Raw genomic sequence first — 25,817 nt, 5'->3', positions numbered from 1 at the left:
GCTTTTAGATCCTGGCCCTCCAAGTTCTGGCTGCTTTCATAGCTCTCCAATGACTTAAAACAAATTTTAAAAATATTTTCCCATCTTTCCTAATTGTTTTTGGTGAGAGAACTGGTCTGTAGCTAGCTAATCTGCATATATTCTGCATATATTCTAAATTCTGCATATATTAGCTATTTTCTGCATATATTCTGTGGAAATCTGACCTTGGAGTAAATCATTTAATTTCTTTGGGCCTCAGCTTTCTCATCTATAAAATAATGATCCCAACAATACCTATTATACCAGTAATATTGAGAGGATCAAATAAGATAATCTAAAAGAAAAAACTTCCTAACCTGTATAGTATACAGATATATTCCGTATACTCAAAAAACTTCATATTTTCCTCTTATGGGGAGACAAGGCACCTGAAAGTGTTACCATCAAATAATTCAAATCTAGCTTCAGTCAATAATTCATCAAATAATTTGTATCTAGCTTCATTGCTCAAACTCATGTCTGACTCGATGGACGTGAATTTGAGCAAGCTTGGGGAGTTGGTGACAGACAGGGAAGCCTGGTGTGCTGCAGTCAATGGGGTCACAAAGAGTTGGACACGACTGAGCGACTGAACTAAACTGAGCTTCATTCAAGAACTGAAACTCAACCAAGCTGCTAATGGGAAGAGCTAGTCAGTGGTATGTACATAGTTCAAATATTGATAGTAGCTTCACTGCAACACTTTCAAGAAATTGTATTAAGGGATATAACTTAATAATATAAGTTAGTTAAAGTACTGATGCGTGTATATTCAAGGGATGAAACTGAGTAACAACTGTATTCTTCCAGATCCTCTCACTATGAAAACTGACTCTAGGTTGTTCCTTTATGTGCCCCTTTGGATGAAATCTCAGGTCCCTGTCTTGAATTTTCTGCTCACTTTAAGTCCTTAGCTTCTAAGCTCTTTCTCTCATTTCAGTATTTAAAAATTCCAGTGTTATAAATTTTAAGATTAAAGTTTTTCTTCTCCTCTATAACTGAGAAAGGAAGAGATGTGCTTTGTGTTTTTATTTTCTTGTGGCTCATTCTCTACTCACAAGAATGCCTCTGGCTCCTCCAGGGTTTGGGGATGGTGATGAGGAGGAGAGGTAAGGAGTAAGAAGTTCTTTTTGGTTTGATACTATTGACTTGGTATATATGCTTTCTGTACTTGGTAAGTATTTAGTGTTGACTCATTGTGTGTGGGTGTTTTGAAAGAGCTTCCCACTTCTTATTTCTTGGAATCTCTTAATTCGGGTATATTAATGTCTCTGACTGGGATGTTGAATTCATCTCGCTCAGCCTCTATGGATCTGGTAGTCAACTCTCCTGTGGGGGTCCGTTCAGCCCTCCAGAAATTCCCATGGGCTGGGTCTAACACTATACCCTGGGCAATTTGCTCACGCATGGGAAACACTCACATAGGAGACATTCAGACATTCTTTGTCTTAAAATCTCTGGACATGAAAGACCCCTCCAAAGTAACAATATCTCTGCTCACTATCAGAGCAGTTATCTGGCCAGAAGCCATTGGATATTTCTCAGCATGAACTGGACAGCAACCTGAAGTGAAAGTCGCTTAGTTGTGTCTGACTCTTTGCAACCATATGGACTGTACAGTCCATGGAATTCTCCAGGCCAAAATACTGGAGTGGGAAGCCTTTCCCTTCTCCAGGGGATCTTCCCAACCCAGGGATCAAACCTAGGTCTCCCGCATTGCAGGGGGATTCTTTACCAGCTGAACCACCAGGGAAGCCCAGACAGCAACCTGCCTGGGCCCAACATGGAGGGATACGTGCCAAGCTCTCAGTGGCCCTGCTGACACTTGCCTTTGCTTAGACACAAAATGGGTAGGATTCATAGTACAATGACAATATTGCACGTATCCTCTCAGAATTCTCTCTCAACCTCTTCAACCTCTTTCATAGACTTCCAGGGTATGTGAAGGTTTCTAGACACCTTCACAAGTTCTGCTTTGGTGGTTTTGTACCTCATTTTATAATGTGGGAGTAATTGGCACTTACTACCTTAGAGTCCTAGCCAAATGGAGATGAGGAGGGTCTCATTTTATACTATTACATATGCTTAAAAGGAATGGTCAGGGACTTCCCTAGTGGTCCAGTGGTTAAGAGTCTACCTGCCAATGCAGGAGACAAGGGTTTGATCCTTGGTTGGGGAAGATACCACCTGCAGCGGGGCAACTGAGCCCCGTGTGCTGCAACTACTGAAGTCCTATGCCTAGAGCCCATACTCTGCAATAAGAAAAGCCACTGCGATGAGAAGCTTGCACACTGCAATGAAGAGTAGCCCTTGCTCACCACAACTAGAGAAAGCCCGTGTGCAGCAATGAAGATCCACCACAGCCAAAAATATTAATCAATTAATTAATTTTTAAAAAAGGAATGATAGTCTGATCATATAAAAGGCCACTCTTATAAAACAGGCTTCCCTGGTGGCTCAGCTGGTAGAGAGTCTGCCTGCAATGCTGGAGACCTGGGTTCGATCCCTGGGTTGGGAAGATCCGCTGGAGAAGGGAACAGCTACCCACTCCAGTATTCTGGCCTGGAGAATTCCATGGGCTGTATGTGGTCACAAAGAACGGGACATGACTGAGTGACTTTGACTAAATCATTTAACTTATAAAACAATCAGCAAACAGTATAGTTTTTGCACATCAAGATCTCTTGAGAACAAAGAGCTGCTTTGTCTCTAAGGTTTTCATTTTTATTAGCATGGTCCTCCATGTTTTCAAGATGCCACAGACTGGACAGGTAAACGTGAGGTGCTGCCCTTAAGTGGTCTTAAGGCAGAAACACCAAGGAGTGGGTGGAGTGAAAGAATGGGAAGTACTATAAGAGCTCAGGGAGACACTAGCAAGGGCCTCTCAGGTATAAAGAGTGATGAGTACTAGAGGCTTGTGTCAGCAGAGGGGTCAAGAACCACTGAATATGGACTGTCTTTTTAATGTGACCCCATTTGTACCTGCAAGATAATTTGTGGCTTGGAGTCTGGGTTATGTACAAAAAGTACAAAAAAGAAAATAAAAATCACCTGTAATCCAACATCCAGCGTGTGTGTGCATGAAATTGATATAATATTTGCTTTAATGATACATCATGAATATTTTTGTTACTATTTTACAAAACTTTTTTTTTTAAATGGCAGCCTAGTATTCAAGTGCATGGCTATACAATTTAATCAATTTGTTTTTGAACTTTAAGGACTTTAGATTCTAAGTTCTTTACTATTATATGTAACCCCATAATGAATAACTTGCAGTACAACGGTTTGTGCATAGTTCCAATTTTTTTTCTTGTGATAAATGAGCAGAAGTGGAATTACTATTTTCAAATTCGTAGTATTCTTTGCTACATTTTCCTTCAGAAAAATTGTCCGGTAGTGTATGAAGGTGTGTCTGATAAAAGCTGTTTTATATGAAAATTTTTGCTGGATGAAAATCATTTAGTTACTATCCAAGTTATTACCTGATGATCAGAATCCAGGCAGGGGCTATGCTGGGAGCGCAGAGGGTTAGAAGGCCGCCCTGACAGGCAGGAATCAGTTGAAAACCAGCCTCCTTAGTTCAGTATCCGGGGGTGAGTTCCCGCTCGTTGCCAGGAGCTGAGGGCGTTGAGCAACGCTGTAAGACACTACATTCGCCTACTAGGAAGCACCCTTCGATCTTGCAAACTGCACACCAAAGCAGGCCCGAAGCCAGTTTGGCCTAAGACAGAGTCAGGACCCTTTCCACCTCCCTTCCCAGGCTCAATTTCTTCCCCATCAAAATGGTGATGCAATCCCCGTTCTTTCAGCCACTCCGGGCCGTCACGGGGCTCTAACCTGAGCGAGCTTTGTGAACGGTTTAGCGTAGTGCTAGCGTACAGAATTATTACTAAAAATAGAGTGCGAGGGGAGGGAAGGAGACGCCAAGCGACCTGGCGAGACCGGAGGCAGGGGGCGGAGACGCTCGTAGCGCGTCGGGGCGGGGTGATGGGGGAGCTGCAAACCCGCTCCCGCCGGCGCCAGGTTAGCAGCTGCAAGAGGGGGCGGCCCACAGCCAGCCGCAGACCCTTCCCCGGTGTGGGCGCCGCACACCCTTCACCAATCCCGTCCCAGGCCTGTCCCGCTTCGGCAAGCCTCTCCCCCGGCGGGCCCCGCCCCACCCCCTTCCCGGCCGGTCCCGCCCCGCTCCCTCCCTGGGGGGTCCCACCCCCCTGCCCAGGAGGGCTCCGCCCCCGCCCCGCCTTCTACCCTGGAGGGCCCGCCCCACCCCGTCCCCTGCCCGGGACGGCCCCGCCCCCGCCCCGCCCTCTCTCCGGGAGGGCCCGTCCCCGCGCCGGCCCCCCCGGAAGCGCCGGCTGAGAGTGCCCGCATGGAGCCAGAACCGCACTCCTCGGAGGCCGTCCCTACAGCTGCCGCGCTCTTCGCTTGGGTACGTGACTCCGCCCCCGGGCCGAGGCAGCTGGGACTGAGGGTCGCACAGACCCTGGGAAGCCCCCGGCCTGGGTGTGGGCGGCCCTGGGGCCCAGTGGTCGAGGTCCGAGAGGCGCTCCGGGTTGGAGGATCCTGCGTTGGGGTCTAGGTAGGAGAGGATCGGGAAGGAAGGGTCTTCGTGGGGTGACTTAGGGGCTTCGGATCGGAGGAGCTGCGGCGCAGAGGGAAGAACCTGCTACCCGGACACAGTGTGTGAGTCCGCGACAGACTTCAGGCCTCGATAGCCCTGGGAAAGACCGCGCGGCGGGCTCTGTGCAGAGACTACCGCCCTGTGGGGCCACCTGTGCTTCTCACCCTCCCGTTGCCAGGAGGATGGAGGCCTTTCCCCAGCTCCACCCCCGCCTGGTTGAAGCATCCTTTTGGTGTGAGGCCTGCCGTGTTGAACCGTGCACGCGGCGAGACCCTGCATAGTTGCAGATATTCGGCTGTGATTGGAACCTGCCTTCATTGGGAGTGTGGGAGACTACGCTGGTGTTGGTTTGACCAGAGCATTGAGAGACGGGGTCATCTTTATGTATCGTGGTTGGGCAAGAGGAGAGCCGGTGCACAGGAAAGCGTGGCAGGCATCCGGCCAGATGCACGGGAACAAGCAGACACAGTGTCTTGTAGTTCTTCACAGCGCATAATTGTATTGAAATGTATGACTTGTTAATAATATCAGTCTCCTCCGCTAGAATGTAGGCATCAGGAGGGTGGGTACTGTGCCTGCCTTGTATGGTGCGGGGCTCATGCCTGGCACATTGTAAGGTGCTCAGTACACATTTGTTGACTAATGGATGAATGAGTACCTGTTGTGTGCAGAACTATGTGCAGGTCTTTTGGGAAAAGCACAGGAATTAAAGACTTGCAGCTCTTGCGTTGGGGATGGTGGAGAAGGAGGTGGGAGAGGATAAGACCTTTATTGCTGTTAAAACCAGTATGTATTGACTAATTTTTTTTAAAGCTAATTATCAGCACTGAGTAGCATTTATTGAATGCGGGATTGCTTCTGACGGGCAGAATGGAGAGCCTGGCGTGGCTTGAGGTAGTCTGAATCTCTATGTGCCTTTGAGATGGCCCTTGAGCTGGGGGTGGAATTAGGGATTGGCTGTGTGCCTGGGATGGGTGTTTGTCCCAGGCCAGGGACTGGGGTCTGTGTAGACAGAGTACTGACAAGGCCTTTCAGATATGGCCTTGTCAGTACTGAAGCAAAAATACTGTTGAACCTAACCTCCTTGCTGTGCTTGGAGTCTTGATGGTGTATTCTTCCTGCTGCATTATCTGTGTGGAGGGATGTATTAGTTTGCTAAGGCTGCCATAACAAAATAACACAGATGGGGAGGCTTAAACAATGGAAATTTATTTTCTCACAGTCTGGAGGGTAGAAATCCAAGATCAAGATATCAGCACGTTTAGTTTCGTCTGGGTCCTGTCTCTTTGGCTTAGAGATGGCCTCCTGTTTGCTGTGTCCTCATGCGGCTTTTTCTGTGGGTGGGGAGTGTTCACGTGTTTCCTCTTATAAGGATACCAGTCATATTGGATTTGGGACACATCCTTATGATCTCATGGAACCTTAGTTACCTCTTAAAAGGCCCTGAATCCAAATACAAATCACATTCTGAGGCACTGAGATTAGGGTTTCAACAGATGAATTTCAGTGGAACATAGTTTAGTTCATAACAAGGGAGTTTACCTTTATAGAGATGTGTGTGTGTGTGTGTGTGTGTGTGTGTGTGTGATGTATGGACTGTTTATAAGGATGGGAGGCAAATACAGCTGTAATAGGTTGTATTAAAATTTCCCTTTGTTTTGCTCTATCATGGGTGTAGGGCCTCTTGCTGCATCACAAAAATTTGGTGCCAAATTTGAATCCCATAATGTTGGTGTATTACTTTCTGTTCAGCAACCTGTAGCCCTGGTCATGGGGTAGCCATGGAGCTCTTACAGCTAACAGAGAAATCCTGTACACTTGTTCTCCACCTCACACTGTGCAAGTCTTTCATTTGGTCTTTCCTAGGTAGAGACTCATAGGGTCTTACGTTCATTCCCTGTAAATATGTGCCCAGCTTCTTTGGACCAGCACCATTTCAGATGCAAGGCAAACAGCAGTGAAAAGAATAAGGTTCTGCCCTCAAGGAGTTTACTTTTTAGTGGGAGATGTAGGCAGTAAACAAGTAAACATATAATGTAATGCCAGGGAGTGCCATGAAGAAAAATAAAGCAGAAAAAGGACGTAAAGGGATTGGGGTGCTATTTTAGATAGGGTCATACAGTTAGCTTCCTGCTAGGTAAGCTCTGGGCTGGTTCATCATATATGCCTTTTTTCTTTATTCTTAGAGGCAAAATAGGCTATAATGAAAGGAGCGGGGCATTTGACTTGTCTACTCAGCTGTGTGACCATGGAAAGTTATTTAACCTCTCTGAGCCTTAGTTTCTTCATCTGTGAACTGAGAGCGATAATGCCCTTTCCTCTGTTGTGAGAATTAATGCCCAGCATACAGAGAAGCAAGGACTCAGTAGTTGGTAGCTAATATTGGCCTGGGGAATTCTGGGACTTCTGGGACCTGTGTCCCTGCATGGCTTGCTTGTCCAGCAGGGAGTCCTTGCAGCCCAGGATGACTGTGGAATAGACCACACGGGACAGGAGTTTGTATGCATGTATGCATTTTTGAGTTTAAATCACTTTTCTTCATTCAGGTGTCTTACAAAATGAACACGTTTTAAAAGTTTTACTACTTAAGAACCAACCAGCAGTAGGTAGTTGGAGAAATTATAAGGATTCTCAAAATCTTAATAAGATTTTCCCTGCAGGCCCACCCATAATCCCTTATCTTCAATTTTGAATACAGGAAACTCTGAAAAGCCAATACTGACTTGACATGAGGCTGTTTACAGTCTTTGACCACTAACTGTGAGTATTCGTACCATTCACCGCAGAAATAATACTGTTTTACTTATGGAGTGCTGCTCCCAGTCCTTGCAGCCGCGTGTATGATTTATATACCACATTGCTTTTCTGAAGTCTGTAAAGTTCCAAAACTGAAATACATCTGGCTGCAAAGGTTTCAGGTTAGGGATTCTGGACCTTTATCATATACTAATGATGACACACGTATTGCCCACCAAGGGGAAATATGTTTCCTTAGAGGAATCTCACGGCGTGAGTCTTACAGTCCCAAAACAGTGTACTTGGAAAGGTCCTTAGAGATCGTTGCCAGCCTCTTTCACTGTGCGTATGAAATAACAGTGATGCGCTCTGCTTGCGGGCACAAAATCCGCAGCTAACTTTGATTCCAGAAGCTCATTGCCAGTTTCCCCAGTGAGGCTGTGGGGAGAAGGGATAAGAACTAGTACTACTACATTCTTCCCCGCCCACTTTGTTCCTATTTTTCCTGATTATATCTTACTTTAGCTATCCTAGATAATTAGCTTTTATCAGAAGGAACTCCTACGCTGTCTGCCCGAAGCAACACATATAGGCTGGGATGTTGGAAGGGGAAGCTGAGGAGTATCCCAGGATGAGCTGTGGATGCTGATGGCTCCTCCCACATGAAAATTGAGGTGTTCTGGGGCCTCTGTCCAAGTGTAGGTGTTGTATAACAACTTTGTAAGAAGGAGCCTATGGCGTCTTATCTGCCATAGGCTCAGAGAGGAGTGTCAGGGTGAGAAAGGTGGGGACTGGTAGATTCAAATCGACCAGTTGAGGTTATTGAGGTTCCCATACTTTTTCATGATTGGCTTGTTTTATCCTTAGGGTGCAAATAGCTATGGGCAACTTGGCCTTGGCCACAAGGAAGATGTGCTTTCTCCCCAGCAACTGAGTGACTTCTGTAAATCTGGTTGTATCAAGAGGATCACAGGAGGAGGGGGCCACTCTGCTGTTGTCACAGGTAACTTCCTTCCAGAACAGCCTCTCACTTTCTTATTTGGACATTTCCCCCTAGGGTGTTATGTTACCGTCTTTCAGCCCTTTGTATTTTGCAGAGGACAGCATTTTTGTGATGGAATCAGGCTACCATCAGAGAATCCTAGGTTGTCAGAGCCAAAAGGATTTCAGAGATCAAGACCACCCCTTTCTTCCCCTCCCTCCCCTCCCCACAGGAGGCTCAGAGAGGAAAACTGCTTCAAGTTACATGACAAATAGTGGCCAAGTTGCAATATATATTATACTTTATGCTGTATATTGATATTTAACTTTCACCTATGAATTAAACGTTTTTGCAGTTAAGTTGAATATTCCCTGAGAGCAAGAACTTTGGATTTTCCTTAATCTTCTCTCACAGTATCTGGAGTAACACTTAGTAAGGATTTTAAGTGTTATAATATTGCCAAAGAGGGCATGTTCCATCCTGATTAAGAACTTGAGCTCTGGAATCAAACCTCCTGGGTTTAAATCCTGGTTCTTTTAATTACTTGCTGTGTGGCCTTGGGCAAATTACTTAATTTCTCTGTGCCACAGTTGCTTCTCTGTTACATGAGGATAATGATGCTGGATGAGGAGAATTCATAAGTTAACAGGACTGCATTATGACTTTCATGGGTACTGACACTTTGGCCTCCCTCTATAAAGAAATATTTAAAATTATACTTACAGTGGCACTGATATAAAGATTAATATAATCCAGGCTAGATTTAGTATTATATATTTTTATTACATATATTTTTTATTTAAAAAATTTAAATTAAAACATTTTTGTGGGCCTCTATGAGTATTGTGCACCCTGGCACTATGCATAAATGACAAGTTGGCTCCACACACAAGGCCCTTAGAAGAGTACTTGGCACATTTTATATTCCAAATAGATATTGGCTTTTATTGTTACAGTAGATGCTCAATTTGGTGATTGATTGGCCACTGCTGTAGAACTTGGAGTTTCCATTTAGATATTAGGTTGTAACCCCTTGGCCCTGTGCCATTAGGTCTAGAGCATATTAACATGCATGGCTTATTAAGTTGGGTGGGAAAAAAGTCATTGGGTTCATGACTCCAGATAATTTATGAAATCCTTTTGCTCACTTTGGCGGTTGTAATTTCCCCTGCACATACTACCACCAAAACCTTTGTATTTTGCAGATGAAGGAAGCCTTTTTGTGTGTGGCCTGAACAAAGATGGGCAGCTGGGGCTGGGTCACACAGAGGAGGTCCTGTATTTTACCCCCTGCAAATCGCTCCTTGGCTGTGCCATCCAGCAGGTGGCCTGTGGCTGGGACTTTACTATTATACTTACAGGTGAGTGCTGCTGCTGCTAAGTCACAGGTGAGTGCACTTCTAGGTAAACCTGTGTAACTGCCAAGGCTTTTGGGGAGCAGAGCATGATGCTGAGGGCCCTGATTCAATGAAACCCACTTTGTATTTAAAAACACAAGGGACTTCCCTAGTAGTGCAGTAGCTAAGACTCCATGTTCCCAATGCAGGGGGTCTGGGTTTAATCCCTGGTCAGGGAACTAGATCCCGTGTGCTGCAAGTAAGAGTTCACATGACACAGCTAAAGATCCCACGTGCCACAGCTAAGATCCGGTACAGCCAAATAAATATTAACACACACACACACAAATATTCTTTCTAGTTGTCAAGGCAAGTTGTGGGGTGCATTTTGCAAGGAGAATTTTAACAGTAAAGGAGGTTGGGCTGGAAAATCTGGAGGGTAATTATTAGAATCTAAACAGTTGCTAGTGGTAAAGAACCTGCCTGCCAGTGCAGAGTTGCAAGAGAGCTGAGTTAGATCCCTGGGTTGGGAAAATCCCCTGGAGGAGGAAATGGCAACCTACTCCAGTATTCTTGCCTGGAGAATTACATGGGCAGAGGAGCCTGGCATGCTACAGTCCATGGGGCCACAAAGAGTCAGACATGACTGAGCGACTGAGCACATACAAACGATAGCTATTGTTTATGAAATACTTAGAGTGTGGGCGTGGGTCAGAGCTGTAGGGAGTCAGTAGATACCACTGTTTCTTGCTATTCGGGACCACTTGTGAGACAGACTCAGAACGTTCAGGCAGGTGGAGAACAAACGATTAGCTTTTTACTGGTACAAGCTAAGTTGGAGGATGGGGCTGACTGTCACACCAAGAGGTTCTGCTGACACTCCTCTAATCCAAGCCTGCCCCCTAAACTTTAACAGGGGAGACCCTACTGTGTGTCAGCCCAGTGTGCCTGAGAGGAAGGTGCTGAGCCATACATGTCCTGTTTCTTCTCTCAAATTCACCAAGTGGCTAGGTTATCCCTCCTTCTTCAGAAAGCAGTGCAAATGGGGAAGGGCAGGGAAAAGACCTGAAGTATATTAAAGTAGGGGCTTCCCTGGTAGCTCATCTGGTAAAGAATCCACCTGCAATGCAGGAGACCCCGGTTCGATTCCTGGGTCAGGAAGATCCTGGGGAAGCAATAGGCTATCCACTCCAGTATTCTTGGGCTTCCTTGGTGGCTCAGGTAGTAAAGAATCCACCTGCAATGCTGGAGACTTGGGCTCGATTCCTGGGTTGGGAAGATCCCCTGGAGGAGGGCGTGGCAACCCACTCCAGTATTCCAGCCTGGAGAATCCTCACAGACAGAGGAGCCTGGTGGGCTATAGTCCATGGGGTTGCAAAGAGTCGGACACAACTGAGCGACTAAGCACAGCACATATTAAAATAATGGAAACTCTGTTCCATGGAAATGTGAAAAGTGGGAAAGAAGTATCCTGCATCTCAACATGAGGCACACAGCTAAGCGTTCTTCATGATTAACCTGTCATTAATCAGGTGTGGAGTGGGCAGTCTGTGTGAAATGCTCAGCCCAGTGCCCAGTCTTTTTATTCCTAGGGAAACAGAGCAGGAACTATGGATTAAATGGGCTGAAGCACTGGTGCCTCTCATTCCTTTTGCTGTTCTCATCCTGCAGAATTTACCCATTGGACTTAGATATCTTACTTCTTAGATCTGCAATTCAAGTATTTGTATTTTGCAGAAAATGGTCAAGTTCTGTCATGTGGATCCAACTCCTTTGGCCAGCTGGGAGTTCCTCATGGGCCTCGAAGATGTGTGATCCCCCAGGCCATCGAGGTAAGGACGGCACTTGGTATTGAGCTTGCCTGTGTCCTGTTAAAGGGTCTCCAGGTATCACAGTTATCCCCCCCCACCAGACTGAAAGGCTGGCTGGGTACCTGAAAACTCATGGGGTAGTTAGAATGTATGTTGGAAACCTTAGGTTCTCCTGGGAAAATTAGGTTGGAGGGATGGATGCTGTGAGTGAAAAGCCTCTGCTAGCTCTCATACATGTTATAATTTTTTGTGAAGTAAAAGAATGAAACTAATATATCTTATAATGACATTAATGACATCTTAAAATTCTAAAAGTTATAATAGTGGAAACTGTGTTAGAAACAGGTCCGATTGGAAGTGACTTCCCTAAGGACACTAAATGAGGCAGATGGCATAGGTCAGTGCTGCCCAGTGGAAATGTAACGTGAGCCACATATTTAGCTTAAAATTTTCTAGGAGCTCCATTTAAAAAATGTGTTTTAGGACTTCCCTAGTGGTCCAGTGATTAAGACTCCATGCCTCCAATGCAGAGGGGTGGAGGAGGGGGCAGGTTCAATCCCTGGTTGGGGAATTAAGCTCTCACATGCTGCGTTGTGTGGCCAAAAAGTAAAAATAAAAATGTAAATAAATAATGTATGTTTCAGTGGTTTTTAGTATATTCACAGAGATGTGCAGCCATCACCATCATCTACTTTTAGACCATTTTTATTATCACAAAAGAAACTGCATGCCCAATAGCCGTCAACTCTCATTTTCACCTCTTAACAGGCCCTTGTTGTTGTTGCTCTCGTTGTTCAGTCGCTCAGTTGTGTCTGACTCTTTGCGACCCCATGAACTGCAGCATGCCAGGCTTCTCTCCCTCTTTCACTATCTCCCTGAGTTTGCTCAAACTCATGTCCATTGAGACAGTGATGCCATCCAACCATCTTATCCTCTGTCACCCCCTTTTCCTCTTGCCCTCAATTTTTTCCAGCATCAAAGTCTTTTCCAATGAGTTGGCTCTTCAGATCAGGTGGCCAAAGTCTTGGAGCTTCAGCCTCAGTCCTTCCAGCAAATATTCAGGGTTGATTTCCTTTAGGATTGACTGGTTTGATCTCCTTGCTGCTCAAGGGACTCTCAGGAGTCTTTGCCAGCACCACAGTTTGAAAGCACCAATTCTTATGGGCATTTCATATAAATGGAATCATATAATATGTAGCCTTTTGTGTGTGGTTTGTTTCATTGCATATGATTTTTTTAAGTTTCATCCATGTCATGGTATGACATGGTAAAATTAATTTTAATAACTTTTAAACTAGTCTCATGTATCCAAATTATGATTATTTCATTTTATGTATCATCAATGTAAAACTTTATTAATGAGACATTTTATATTCTTTAACTTACATGAAGACTTTTTTTGTGGTGTAGATTTTCTTTAGAGTATATCTCGGTTCAGTATAGTCACTTTTTAAGTGTTCAACAGCCACATGTAGTTAGAGGCTACTGTATTGGATGGCACAGGTATTAGATAGGACTCCTGGTTTTAGTTCAGAGCTCTTTTCATTGCATTGTACTTAAAATGTACACATTTTTCTGAAGATATGAAAGCAAATTTTTAGAGAAATTATATTGAAATCTAAAATGAGTTTCACCTAAGCTGCTCCATTCATACCTAGTTTTCTTAAACTGTGACGAAGAATGGGATCTGTTTTCACTGGATAGAGAGCTTGGGTCTGCGCCTATCACATGAATTCTAATTGGCTGGTATTGGGGGAATATTATTTGGGGTCATGGTTTCCATGGTGTTTTAGTCCCTTTGGGCTATTCTAACAAAAATATCATACAGTGGGTGGCTTAAACAGCAAACATTTATTTTTCACAGCTCTGGAGGCTGAGAAGTCCAAAATCAAGGCACCAGCAGATTTGGTATTTGATGAGGGCTCACTTTCTGGTCCATAGACAGCCATGTTTTTGCTGTGTCCTTAAATGTGAGAAAGGGAAAAGCACTGTCTTTTATAAGGGCATTAATTTCATTCATAAGGGCTCTGCTCTCATGACCTAATCACCTTCCAAAGGCCTCACCTCCCAGTACTATCATGTTGGGGATTAGGTCTCAACATATGACTTTTCAACGAACACAGACACTCAGTCTGTATAGCATATGGTATACATGGAATTCTAGACTGTGTAGTCCCTGTTGTAAGGAGTGTTACAGCTTCTGGTAATAGTTGCAAATAGATGAGTTTTTAAGAACCTATGTAAAAGTTGTCACATGATGAAAGAAGATAGAGGAACAAAGGTTAAAATATGTTAGATGGCAAAAGAAGAAGGTAAAAACATTTTGACATGTGTATCTTATAGAACAATGGGAGAAATGTGCTAAAGTGAAGTGTAAGAGAAATTCATTCATTTATTTAATAGCAACTATTGTGTGAAGATGCTGTATTTAGGCAGGAGAGACGAAGGTGAGTAAGACCAAATCCTAACATTCAAATACCTTGTAGTTTAGTAGTACCTGTTGATATAGAAACACCTAGATGCATTACCATGTTAGAACTATGATAGATGCTTGTGGAGCCTCCAAAAGGGAGTGTTGAATTCTTTCTAGGGGAAGGTAGGGTGAGAACAGACCTATGCTGAATCTTGAAAGTTGAGTAGAAGTTGACCTGGCTTGGGATACGAGGATGTGCAGAGTAGATACAAAAGAAGCAAGCAAACAGAAGGATAAAACAGGCTTAAAACAGGAATTTTAGAGATGCTGCAAGCAACTTAGTATGATTGTAATATAAGAAAGTGGTAGAAGTGCCAATGGGGAGCAGGCTGGTAGTATCTGACAAATGGTAAGAACAGTGAGTTAGAGAGGGGCCACATGGGGAAGTGTGGGGGCATGGAGTGAAGGAAGATTCCTCAGCAAGAAAGCTCTTGCTAATAACCCACATGAGAGATGATCCTGCCCCAAGCTAAAGCAGCAGCAGTGAGGTGGAGAGGAAGGGTTGGAGATAAGTTGTTTTGAAGAGATTGAATCCATAAGTAAAGCCCTTTATTTACCTTTGAAAAGAAAAAAAATTAAAATAAAAAAATTTAAAGTTAGTGTTTTCAAATTGTGTGAACAGTAAGATTGGATCTTCCCTGAAGCTAATGTGATTGTGGGCTGAATTAATAGAAGTACAGTCTACAGAAGAAGGGAGGCCAGAGCTCTGTCCTTCTTTGCATTGGTCACACTACATCAGCGCTGCTGTGTCCTGGTGTGGGTTTGGTTCTTCAGCTCTGGGCACTGAGGTGAATAAGACTCAGACCCTGCCTTTGAAGACTAAAGTTTAGAAAGACACTGTTGTTGTTCAGTCACCAAGTTGTGTCCGACTCTGTGATTCCATGGACTGTGGCATGCCAGGCCTCCTTTAGAAAGACACTGTGGACCTCAATAAGCAAATATGGTAAAGCTCCACAGGGGCTGTGATTGTGCATATACAGTCCCTTAAAAGAGAGCAACTGAGTAACCAGAGCGTAGAGGAGAGAAAACAAGAGAGGGAGGGAATTTGAAACTCGATGATAGCTGATGGAATTGGGGATGTTTGGCCTAAAGAAAAGATATGTATCTGTTATGTATAGCTGTGTAATAAACATCCCCTGAAATTTTATTAGCTTACAACAGCAAGCATTTATTGTCTCACAGTTTGGAGGGTGAGGAATCTAGGAACAGCTTAGCTGGTCTCATGAGGCTGCAGTCAAGATGTCAGGCATGCTGGAGGTCTGCTAGAGGCTTGACTGGGCTGGTGGTTCCTCCTTCCACTTTCTCATGGGCAGGAGACTAGCTCCTTGCCATATGGCCCTTTCTGTAGGACTGTTCAGATGTGATATGGCTTCCCCCAAAAGTGATGAAACAGTGGCTGACTTTATTTTTCTGGGCTCCAAAATCACTGCAGATGGTGGTTGCAGCCATGAAATTAAAAGACGCTTACTCCTTGCAAGGAAAGTTATGACCAACCTAGATAGCATATTCAAAAGCAGAGACATTACTTTGCCAACAAAGGTCCGTCTAGTCAAGGCTATGGTTTTTCCAGTGGTCATGTATGGATGTGAGAGTTGGACTGTGAAGAAAGCTGAGCGCTGAAGAATTGATGCTTTTGAACTGTAGTGTTGGAGAAGACTCTTGAGAGTCCCTTGGACTGCAAGGAGATCCAGCCAGTCCATCCTAAAGATCAGTCCTGGGTATTCATTGGAAGGACTGATGTTGAAGCTGAAACTCCAATACTTTGGCCACCTGATGTGAAGAGCTGACTCATTTGAAAAGACCCTGATGCTGGGAAAGATTGAGAGCAGGAGGAGAAGGGGATAACAGAGGATGAGATTGTTGGATGGTATCACCGACTCAATGGACATGGGTTTGGGTGGACTCCAAGAATAGGTGATGGACAGGGAGGCCTGGTGTGCTGTGGTTCATGGGGTTGCAAAGAGTCGGACACGACTGAGCGACTGAACTGAACTGAAAAGTGATGAGAGAGAAAGAAAACTTCACCGCCTTTGGTCAAGCAAGAGGCTTCAATGCCTTTTATTGTCTAGTCTCTGAGTCACTCAACACTTCCTTATCCCATTCACTAGAAGCAAGTCACTAAGACCAGCCTACAGTGAAAGTGAGGGAAATTAAGCTGCCTATCTTGAAGGGAGGAGTCTAAAATTTGAGGACCTGTTTTTAAATTTTATTTTTTGGAGTATAATGGCTTTGCAATGTTGTGTTAGTTTTCCTTTGTACAACAAAATGAATCAGTTCTATGTATACATATATCCCCTCCGTCTTGAGCCTCCCACACCCACCCCCGGAGGACCTATTTTTAAAGCCACTGCAAGATGTCTTAGAGAGGACGTGACAACTGACTTCAAATGTTTGGAAAGCCTTGTCAGAAGCAATAGCCAGTTAGCTTTGGTTCCACCTAGGGAGACAGATGGAACCGTGCAAACGTGGGCAGGCACCTGGGGAGGTGGTGAGCCCGTGTTACAGAAAGAAGGTATTTGGGCAGGGGTTAGATGACCCTTGGTGGGGTGTTGTCAAAGGGTTTCAAGCATTGAGTGCGGATTGGCCTAGATCAGAGATCAGCAAACTAGACCCCTTGGTAAATAAAGATTTATTGGAACATAACCACACCTATTCATATATTTATGGATGTTTTTATGTTACAATGGCAGAGTATAGTGGTGTGACAGAGTCTAAAATTTTCATTATCTAGCCCTTTATGGAAAACTTTTGCCAACCCTGGACTGGATGACCTTGCAGATGCCTCCTAGCCCTGAGTGGCATTGTGATATGGTATTTGAAAAATATTTTGCCTTTTAGGGATACATATAGAGGCATTTGTGAATGGAAGTGTTGGGAATTGGGAGCGCCACACTAATGAGACACATAATGAGGACCATGCTGCATTGTATTTGGGCATAAATTACATAACACTTTGTAGATGGATAGTTCTGAGATCGCCATCCTTTTCTTTGTTTTGACAGCTCCTGAGAGAGAAGGTTGTTAGTATTGCTGCTGGACTGAGGCATGCTTTAGCTGCAACAGGTGATCATTTTGCTATTATTTTCTTAATGGGCATGTAATAAGGAGACATGGAGCTTTGGAAGAAATAAACTTTAAGGAGTAATTCAGAGTGTCTGCTGTGCTCCAGTCTGATTAAAAGGAGGGGACCTAAGCAGAAGTCATGTGGGAAAGCCTTCAGCAAGTAGGGAGGAAGGAAATGAGGTGGTCTAGCTTTTCATTGTGTTCTAGGCTTGGTGCTAGGTTCCCTTGGTTTAATTGTTTGGTGTTGTTCAGTCACTAAGTCATATCTGACTTTTTTGAGACCCCATGGACCGAAGCCCTGCCAGGCTCCTCTGTCCATGGGTTTGCCCAGGCAAGAATTCTGGAGTGGGAGCCATTTCTGGAGCCATTTCCTTCTCCAGGGGATCTTCCCGACCTAGGGATGGAACCTGTATCTCTTGCGTCTTCTGCATTGGCAGGCAGATTCTTTACTGCTAAGCCACCAGGGACGTTCCCTTGGTTTAATTAGTAGCTCATTAATCTTCATGGCCATGCAGTAATGTGAGTTAAGTGTTTTTAAAATTGAGGTATAGTTGATTTATAATATTATATAAGTGTTAGGTATGCAACATAGTGATTCACAGTTTTTAAAGACTACATTCATGGTCGTTAGAAAATATTGACCATGTTCCTTGTACAATATATCCTTATTGCTTATTTTATTTTATACATAATTGTATGTTTGTCTTACATATGAAGAAACTGAGGTCTAGAGAGCTAAAGAGCTTGTCTGAGGTTACACAGGGAGTTGGGGAATAAAAGGTGAGCTGGGATCAGAGTCTAGGCTGGATTCCAAGACCCATATTCTTTGTCATGAGCTGCATTGCTTTTCTAGTGGATTTTAATGTTTATTAATTTAAAAGCTTCAAGTGAGCTTGTCTCCTGTGCTGTAAGAGGGTGATGGGTGTAGGGCTGACAGAGTGTGTGAGGTCAGAGGTGGAAAGTGGAAGAGGCATGACCCTTTTTTCTCTCTCTTGCCCATTTTTCTGCTTTCTACTCCACTCCTCTGGGCTGCAGAACAGCCTGAACAGGCTCTGGCAGCCGAGGCCCAAGCATTGGTGAGTCCAGTCTTGGAACCAGGAGAGGAGTAGAGGTGATTAAGAGTCTGGTGCTACATGGTGGTCACCTGAGGCTTAGGGTCGATTATAGTTTTTTGAAAAATTAAGGTTTTTATTTTGATGACTTACAGATTCACATGCAGTTGTAAGAAGTGAGATCTTTGCCCAGTTTCTCCCAGTGATAACATCTTGTGAAACTATAGTGTAATAGCTTAACCGGGGTGTCCTGACGCAGTCAAGATACAGAACAGTACCTTCACAAGGATCCCCCTTATTGCTCTTTTATAGCTTTACCCACTTTCTACCTACCCTCACCCCCTTCTTAGCTCTTCTGTTCCCCCATAATAATGTCATTGTAAGAATGTTATAAAATGGTATCATACAGTATATAGCCATTTGGGGTTAGCATTTTTGCTCAGCTTATGATTCCATGGAGATTCATCCAAGCTGGGAGTATCAATAATTTGTTCCTTGTTATTGCTAAGTAGTATTCCATGAAAAAGTGAAAGTGAAGTTGCTCAGTCGTGTCCGACTCTTTGTGACCCCATGGACTGTACTGTACCTGCCAGGCTCCTCCATCCATGGGATTTTCCAGGCAAGATTGCTAGAGTGGTTTGCCATTTCCTTCTCCAGGGGATCTTCCCAATCCATGGATTGAACCCGGGTCTCCTGCATTGCAGGCAGACTCTACTGTCTGAGCCACAAGGGGGCTTCAGTATTCCATAGTATAGCTGTATTAGTTATACTCTGTTAGTTAAACTCTATTAGCTTGCTAGGGTGGCCATAACAAAATATCACAGAGTGGGTGGCTTAAACAGCAGGAGTTTATTAATGTTTTCTCACAGTTAAGGAGGCTAAAGTCCAAGATGAAGATGAGGGTTGGTTTCTAGTGACATTTCTCCCCCTGGCTTGTGGATGCTAACTTCTTGTTCTCTCCTCACATGGTTTTTCCTCTATACACGCATGTGGAAAGAGACAGAGACCTCTGGTGAATCTTTCTCTTTTTAAAAGGACACCAATTCTTTCAGAAGCCTCACTCTTATGGCCCATTTAACTTTGATCACGTCCTATAGGCCCTATCTCCAAATACAGTTACATTGGAGTTTAGGACTGCTGCTGCTGCTGCTGCTGCTGAGTCACTTCAGTCGTGTCCGACTCTGTGCGAGCCCATAGACAGCAGCCCACCAGGCTCCTCTGTTCCTGGGATTCTCCAGGCAAGAACACTGGAGTGGGTTGCCATTTCCTTCTCCAATGCATGAAAGTGAAAAGTGAAAGTGAAGTTGCTCAGTCGTGTCCGACTCTTAGCGACCCCATGGACTTCAGCCTCCCAGGCTCCTCCGTCCATGGGATTTTCCAGGCAAGAGTACTGGAGTGGGGTGCCATTGCCTTCTCCGGAGTTTAGGACTTCAGTATATGAATTTACGGGGGATACAATTCAGTCTATAACAACCACAGTTTGTTTAACCAGTCACCCATTGAAGCACATTTGGCTGTTTCCGGTTTTTAGCTATTAAGAATAAAGCTATAAACATTTGTGGACAAGTCTTTATGTGAACATAAATTTTCATTTCTCTGGGATAAATGCCCAGGAGTGTGATGACTGAGTTGTATGGTAGTGATTATACTTTTATAAGCCGATTCCCTTAGAAATTAGCAGGGCCAGCCAGAGAATTGCCTGTCATCGGTTTCCTTGCCCCTTGCCTACCAAGATTCTGTGACCGCTAGTCTCATGAGTACATTTTTGTCAAGTTACAAAGAAACACAGTTATGTGTTTAATTTTAAGTCCTTCCCCCACTTTTTTCAGTAAATATTTCTACCTGCATCTCAAAAAATAAGGACTTTTTCTGAAAACATTACCACCCCCCCAAAAAAATACCACCATCGTATCTGCAAAAAATTATCAGTAATTCTGTAATTTCATTAAGCATCCAATCAGTATTTAAATTTCCCTGATTGTTTCAAAAATGCTTTTTATGGTTTTGTTTGAATCAGGATCCAAATTAGATCTATCATTGCACTTAGTTAATATGTATTTCATGTCTCTCTCTTTCTCTTCTAAAATTTATTTATTCCTTTTTGAAAATATTTGTTTATTTATTTTGGTTGTGCCAGGCCTCAGCTGTGGTATGCAGGATCTTCAATGAGGATCTTTAGTTGTAGCATGTGGGATCTAGTTCCCTGACTGGGGATCAAACCCAGGCCCCCTGCATTGGGAGCATGGTGTCTTAGCCATTGAACTACCAGGGAAGCCCCTATTCCTTTTAGTTTTTTACTGTGATAAAATACACATAACATAGTTTTATCATCTTAATCATTTTTAAGTGTACGATTGAGTGGGATTAAGTACGTTCACATTATTGTGCAACTATTACCGCAGTCCATTGTGGAACTTTTTTTCATCTTGCAAAACTGAAACCCTATATCCATTAAACAATAGATCCTCATTTCCCCTTCTCTCAGTCCCTGGCACCCACCATTCTTTCTGTCTCTGTGATTTTGACCACTCATTCAGGTACCTCATGTAAGTGGAATCATATAGTCTCTGTCTTTTTGTGGCTTATTTCACTCAATATAATATCCTCAGAGTCTGTCCATGTTATAGCAAATGTCAGGATTTCCTTCTTTTTTAAGACCTAATGGTATTCTCCTATATGTATATATCACATTTTGCTTGTCCATTCATCTATTGATGGACAGTTGGGTTGTGTCCGTATTTTAGCTATTGTGAATAATACGGCCATGAACATGGGTGTACAGATATCACTTTGAGATCTTGCTTTCAATTCTTTTGGATATTTACCCAGAAGTATTATTGCTGGATCATACAGGAATTCTACTTTTAGTTTTGGAGGGAATTGCCACACTGTTTTCCACAGTGGCTGTACCAACTCACATGACCACCAGTAGCGCAGAAGGTTTCCAAATTTCTTCACATCCTTGCCAACCCTTGTTGTGGTAGCAATCCCAATGCCATCCCAATGAGTATAAAGTGACAATTTCAGGGTAGTTCTGATTTCATTTTGCTAATGGTTAGTGATGTTGATCATCTTTTCATGTGCTTATGGCCATTTGTATATTTTCTTTGGAAAAAAGTCTATTCAAGTCCTTTGCTCATTTTTGAATCAGGTTTTATTTTTGTTGTTGTTGAGTTTTAGGAGTTCACTGTATATTTTAAGTATTAGTCCTTTATTGGACATCTCCAGCTTCTTTATGTACCTTTTCCTTTCTGTTTTTTCTCTCACAATTTGTTGAAGAGTTGGTAAGTTTCATTTTATTTCAACACTGTGTTTTGTTCACGTTGTGCTCAGTCATCACCAGTTACATTTCACACAGCAAGCTTGTCTGTTTTCAGCCTAGAGGACCACTGGGTATAAGACACTTCTGGAGGAGCAGTATCTTAATGTTACTGTTGGGTGATGGAGCCTAGTTACACACATCTGACTGTAGGTCAAATATATGATATTTCATCTACGCATTTGTATGAGTTTCAGAACATTGGTATATGAATTAGATCCAGTGAATATGGAAACAAAAGACCATTCCACGTGTGGAAATGGTGGCTGTTAAGAAGCTATCTTGCAGTCATAAATATGTATTTATTTGACAATTAGGAATCTCAGAATTCATCTTGGTGTAGTAGAAAAGGCGCTATGTTAGGTGCAGGAAAGAGTTGAGTCCTGGTGTTTTCTCTGCTCCCTGCTCCCTGTATGACCTTGGACAAATCACATGCCCTCTTCAGGCTTCAGTTTCTCATCCAGTGAATGTGAGGCATGGATGTGGTAGGGTTCAAGGTTGTTTCCTGCTTGGTCTGGAGTCTGGGTTGTCTTTTTGGGTTAATCATGAAAAAGATATCATTCCAGTAATTTGACTCTGGAGGAGTCAAATTTGACTCCAGGGGAGTCAAAGGAGAACTTTCTGGAAGGAGTTTTACTATGTTGGGATTTCCACTGATGGTCTTAGATTGCCCTGAAGATTGGATTTGTGATTGGCTTGGTGATAATCCCTAGGACCAGCCATAGGACTGCTTGAGGCAGTAAGCTTTTTCATAAGCTTTTTCATTCATGCTAACTAAGCATGAATGGGGAATCTCTTATGGCATGAGGTTGAAAGTGCCATCTAGTCTTAATCCAGGTAAACATTTTCTCTTTTTTCTCTCCTACACCGCTGGGAAGCTAGTGGCACTGTGTTCCAGTGGGGAACTGGTTTGGCATCATCTGGACGGCGACTGTGTCCTGGGCAGACTCTCCCACTGTTTCTGACAGCAAAGGAACCCAGCATAGTGACAGGTAAGGCCCTTATTTCTTCTGAGTCCTGTATTCATTCTTTGTCTGGAAATGGAGATACAGGCATGCAGAAAATGGGTAAATGGCATTTTTCTTTTGCTGTTTCTTGGTCTCTCTGTCTTAACTCTCTGTTGGTAGGTCTCTTAAATTTTGGGATTTTTGTGGGCCTGGTAAAAGTACCCCTCTTTGGTGCCAGAGTTCAGAACTCATTGAAAGACAGATGCAAGTCAGGTAGGTAGAAATCAAAATGGTTAGATTGAAAGACGTGAGTTAGGTGTTTGGAAATAATGGGTAGCAGTAGTGAGCCTCCAAGTTCTGAATACCAGCTTGGATTTACCCACCAGGCACAGGCGCGGCTGCAGTCAGTCCTGCTAAATTCCTGGTGCCACTGAGCACCTGGAGGAGGGGCCCTCTGCAGGCAGGCACAGCCCAGAGAGAGAAGCCATGAAGACCATGCCTGCCTGCCCAGCCACTCCCCAAAGGAAAGCAGGAGCGGCTGAGGACGTAGAGAGAGGGGCTGGAAGTGTTCCCTTAGGGAAGCCTCTCCCTGAGCACATGAAGAGTAGATAGGAAGGGTGCTGCCTACTGATCTGCTGGTCAGCCTTTTGTTGGGAAGTTAGCCTCTAGGACTTCCTGTCTCTTTCCCTCTACACTATCTTCATGGGCCTTTCTCTCTCCATATGTAGTACCACGTCTCCATCTCCTCCTTCTCTTCCTCTCTGGCTATCTGACTTTGTGATCCAGTTAACTGAGGGTTGGCTCTAGGAGAAAGCTGTTAGGAAACTCTACTCTCCTCTAGCTCAGAACAAAGGAGGGATTTTTGAGGGTGGTAGGAAGCAGGGAAAGAAGACTGAGGAGTGAGCCACAGTGGGAGTGTGCTACAAGTTGTTGGGATGCTCTGATTCCCACTTTCTCTCTCTGTTTTTAAAAAAATATTTATTTGTTTATTTGGCTGTACCTGGTCTTAGTTATAGCATGTGGAATCTTTAGTTGCAGCATGTGGGGTCTAGTTCCCTGACCAGGGATCGAACCCAGGCCCCCTGCATTGGAGTGTGGAGTCTTAGGCACTGGACCACCAGGGAAGTCCCTGATCTGATTTAGTCTTCAAGGCTTCCCCCTGCTGCGGGGGTAAGGTTAGCCCCCTGAAGCCCAGGGGTTGAGCTGGGGAGAGTTCTCTCAGGGAAGGAGAAGGGACCATTGGACACACGCCAGAGAATCTGCTTCACATGGAAAGCATTTGTAATATAAGCTCATACTTCCCAAACATTTTTCCTGCCTCACCAGGGTATTCCCTGCTCCCTGGGCATGCACTGTGTTCTCATCCCTCTGTGCTTGTGGGCAGACTATTACCTCTGTGCAGAATGCCTTTTCCTTTCTGTTCTCCGTGGAAAAGTCCTGATAATTTTTCAGGTCCTAGCTCAGCTGCAACTGAAAGACTCTCCCTCTTCTCGCCGCCGTTGGCATTTTCTTTCTCTGCAGGGACAGCACAGTGTCTCGTATTGTTATGAGCTGTTTACATGTTTTCCCAAATGCCAAAGATGATGAGCATTTTAAGGCTAGGGACTGTGTCTACTTTCTGTTTCTGTACAGATTTTGTATCTAAAAGGAATCAGTAATATTTTTATTTGATTTGACTTAACCTGGTTGGGAATCTTCTCAGGGCACAGCTTAGATTCAGAGGTGATTTGGGGGAGTTTTCTGATGAGACAGTAGCAGAAATATCAGCTTCCTGACCTCAAAGTCTTTCACTTTACCTTCCCCCATCTTTACATCATCACCATCAGTTCTGGAGCTGGGACCCTGGGCGTCCTCTCCCAACCTGGCCACTAGGGGACCAGTGCGTCCTCTCTGATGAAAGTGGCAAAAACATCTGCTTTGTCCCTTTCTCATTCTATAGGATACTTGATGGCATGAGGGGTATTTTAAGACACTGGAGAAGCTCTATACAGTCCGCAAAAACAAGAGCCGGAGCTGACTGTGGCTCAGATCATGAACTCCTTACTGCAAAATTCAGACTTAAATTGAAGAAAGCAGGGAAAACCACTAGACCATTCAAGTATAACCTAAATCAAATCTCTTACAGTTATATAGTGGAAGTGACAAATAGATTCAAGGGATTAGATCTGATAAGAGTGCCTGAAGAACCATGGACAGAGGTTTGTGACATTGTATAGGAGGCAGTGATCAAGACCACTCCCAAGAAAAAGAAATGTAAAAAGACAAAATGGTTGTCAGAGGAGGCCTTACAAATATCTGAGAAAAGAAGAGAAGCTAAAGGCAAAGGAGAAAAGGAAAACTATACCCATCTGAATGCAGAGTTCCAAAGAATAGCAAGGAGAGATAAGAAAGCCTTCCTCAGCGATCAATGCAAAGAAATAGAGGAAAACAATAGAATGGGAAAGACTAGTGATCTCTTCAGGAAAATTAGAGATACCAAGGGAACATGTCATACAAAGATAGGCACAATCAAGGACAGAAATGGTATGGACCTAACAGAAGCAGAAGATATTAAGAAGAGGTGGCAAGAATACACAGAAGAAATATATAAAAAAGATCTTCATGACCCAGATAACCATGATGGTGTGATCACTCATCTAGAGCCAGACATCCTGGAATGTGAAGTCAAGTGGGCCTTAAGAAGCATCACTATGAACAAAGGTAGTGGAGGTGATGGAATTCCAGTTGAGCTCTTTCAAACCCTAAAAGATGATGCTATGAAAGTGCTGCACTCAATATGCCAGCAGATCTAGGAAACTCAGCAGTAGCCATAGAACTGAAAACGGTCAGTTTTCATTTCAATCCCTAAGAAAGGCAATGCCAAAGAATGTTCAAACTACTTCACAATTGCACTCATCTTACATGCTAGCAAAGTAATGCTCAAAATTCTCCAAGTCAGGCTTCAACAGTACATGAACCATGAACTTCCAGATGTTCAAGCTGGATTTAGAAAAGGTAGAGGAACCAGGGATCAAATTGCCAATATCCGTTGGATCATAGAAAAAGTAAGAGAGTTCCAGAAAAACATCTACTTCTGCTTTATTGACTACTCCAAAACCTTTGTGTGGATCACAATGAACTGTGGAAAATTCAAGATATGGGAATACCAGACCACCTTACCTGCCTTCTGAGAAATCTGTATGCAGGTCAAGTAGCAATAGTTAGAACCAGACATGAACAACAGATTGGTTCCAATTTGGGAAAGGAGTATGTACAGGCTGTATATTGTCACCCTACTTATTTAACTTATATGCAGATTACATCATGTCAAATGCCAGACTGGATGAAGTACAAGCTGGAATCAAGATTGCTGGAAGAAATATCAATAACCTCAGATATGCATATGACACCACTCTTATGGCAGAAAGCAAAGAGGAACTAGAGAGACTCTCAGTGAAAGTGAAAGAGGAGAG

General features: G+C 43.8%; 1 protein-coding gene across 2 annotated transcripts in view; it reads left to right on the top strand.

The window, feature by feature from the left end:
• The first annotated feature begins 4,299 nt into the window (after positions 1 to 4,299).
• SERGEF (secretion regulating guanine nucleotide exchange factor) overlaps positions 4,300 to 25,817 on the top strand; it is a 219,467-nt gene continuing 197,949 nt past the window's right edge. Inside the window, exons 1-6 of one of the 2 annotated variants that reach the window (XM_025266726.3) lie at positions 4,300 to 4,453; positions 8,249 to 8,384; positions 9,569 to 9,724; positions 11,438 to 11,532; positions 16,987 to 17,047; positions 22,297 to 22,410. In XM_025266726.3, the coding sequence (XP_025122511.3) occupies positions 4,394 to 4,453; positions 8,249 to 8,384; positions 9,569 to 9,724; positions 11,438 to 11,532; positions 16,987 to 17,047; positions 22,297 to 22,410 (622 nt within the window). In that variant the 5' untranslated portion in view covers positions 4,300 to 4,393. The remainder of the gene's footprint in view (positions 4,454 to 8,248; positions 8,385 to 9,568; positions 9,725 to 11,437; positions 11,533 to 16,986; positions 17,048 to 22,296; positions 22,411 to 25,817) is intronic. The other variant, XM_025266725.3, reaches the window with a different exon arrangement.

This window comes from Bubalus bubalis, chromosome 16, assembly GCF_019923935.1.
Source record: "Bubalus bubalis isolate 160015118507 breed Murrah chromosome 16, NDDB_SH_1, whole genome shotgun sequence".
NCBI classification, from domain to species: domain Eukaryota; kingdom Metazoa; phylum Chordata; class Mammalia; order Artiodactyla; family Bovidae; genus Bubalus; species Bubalus bubalis.
This window is presented reverse-complemented; position numbering and strand designations above follow the sequence as displayed.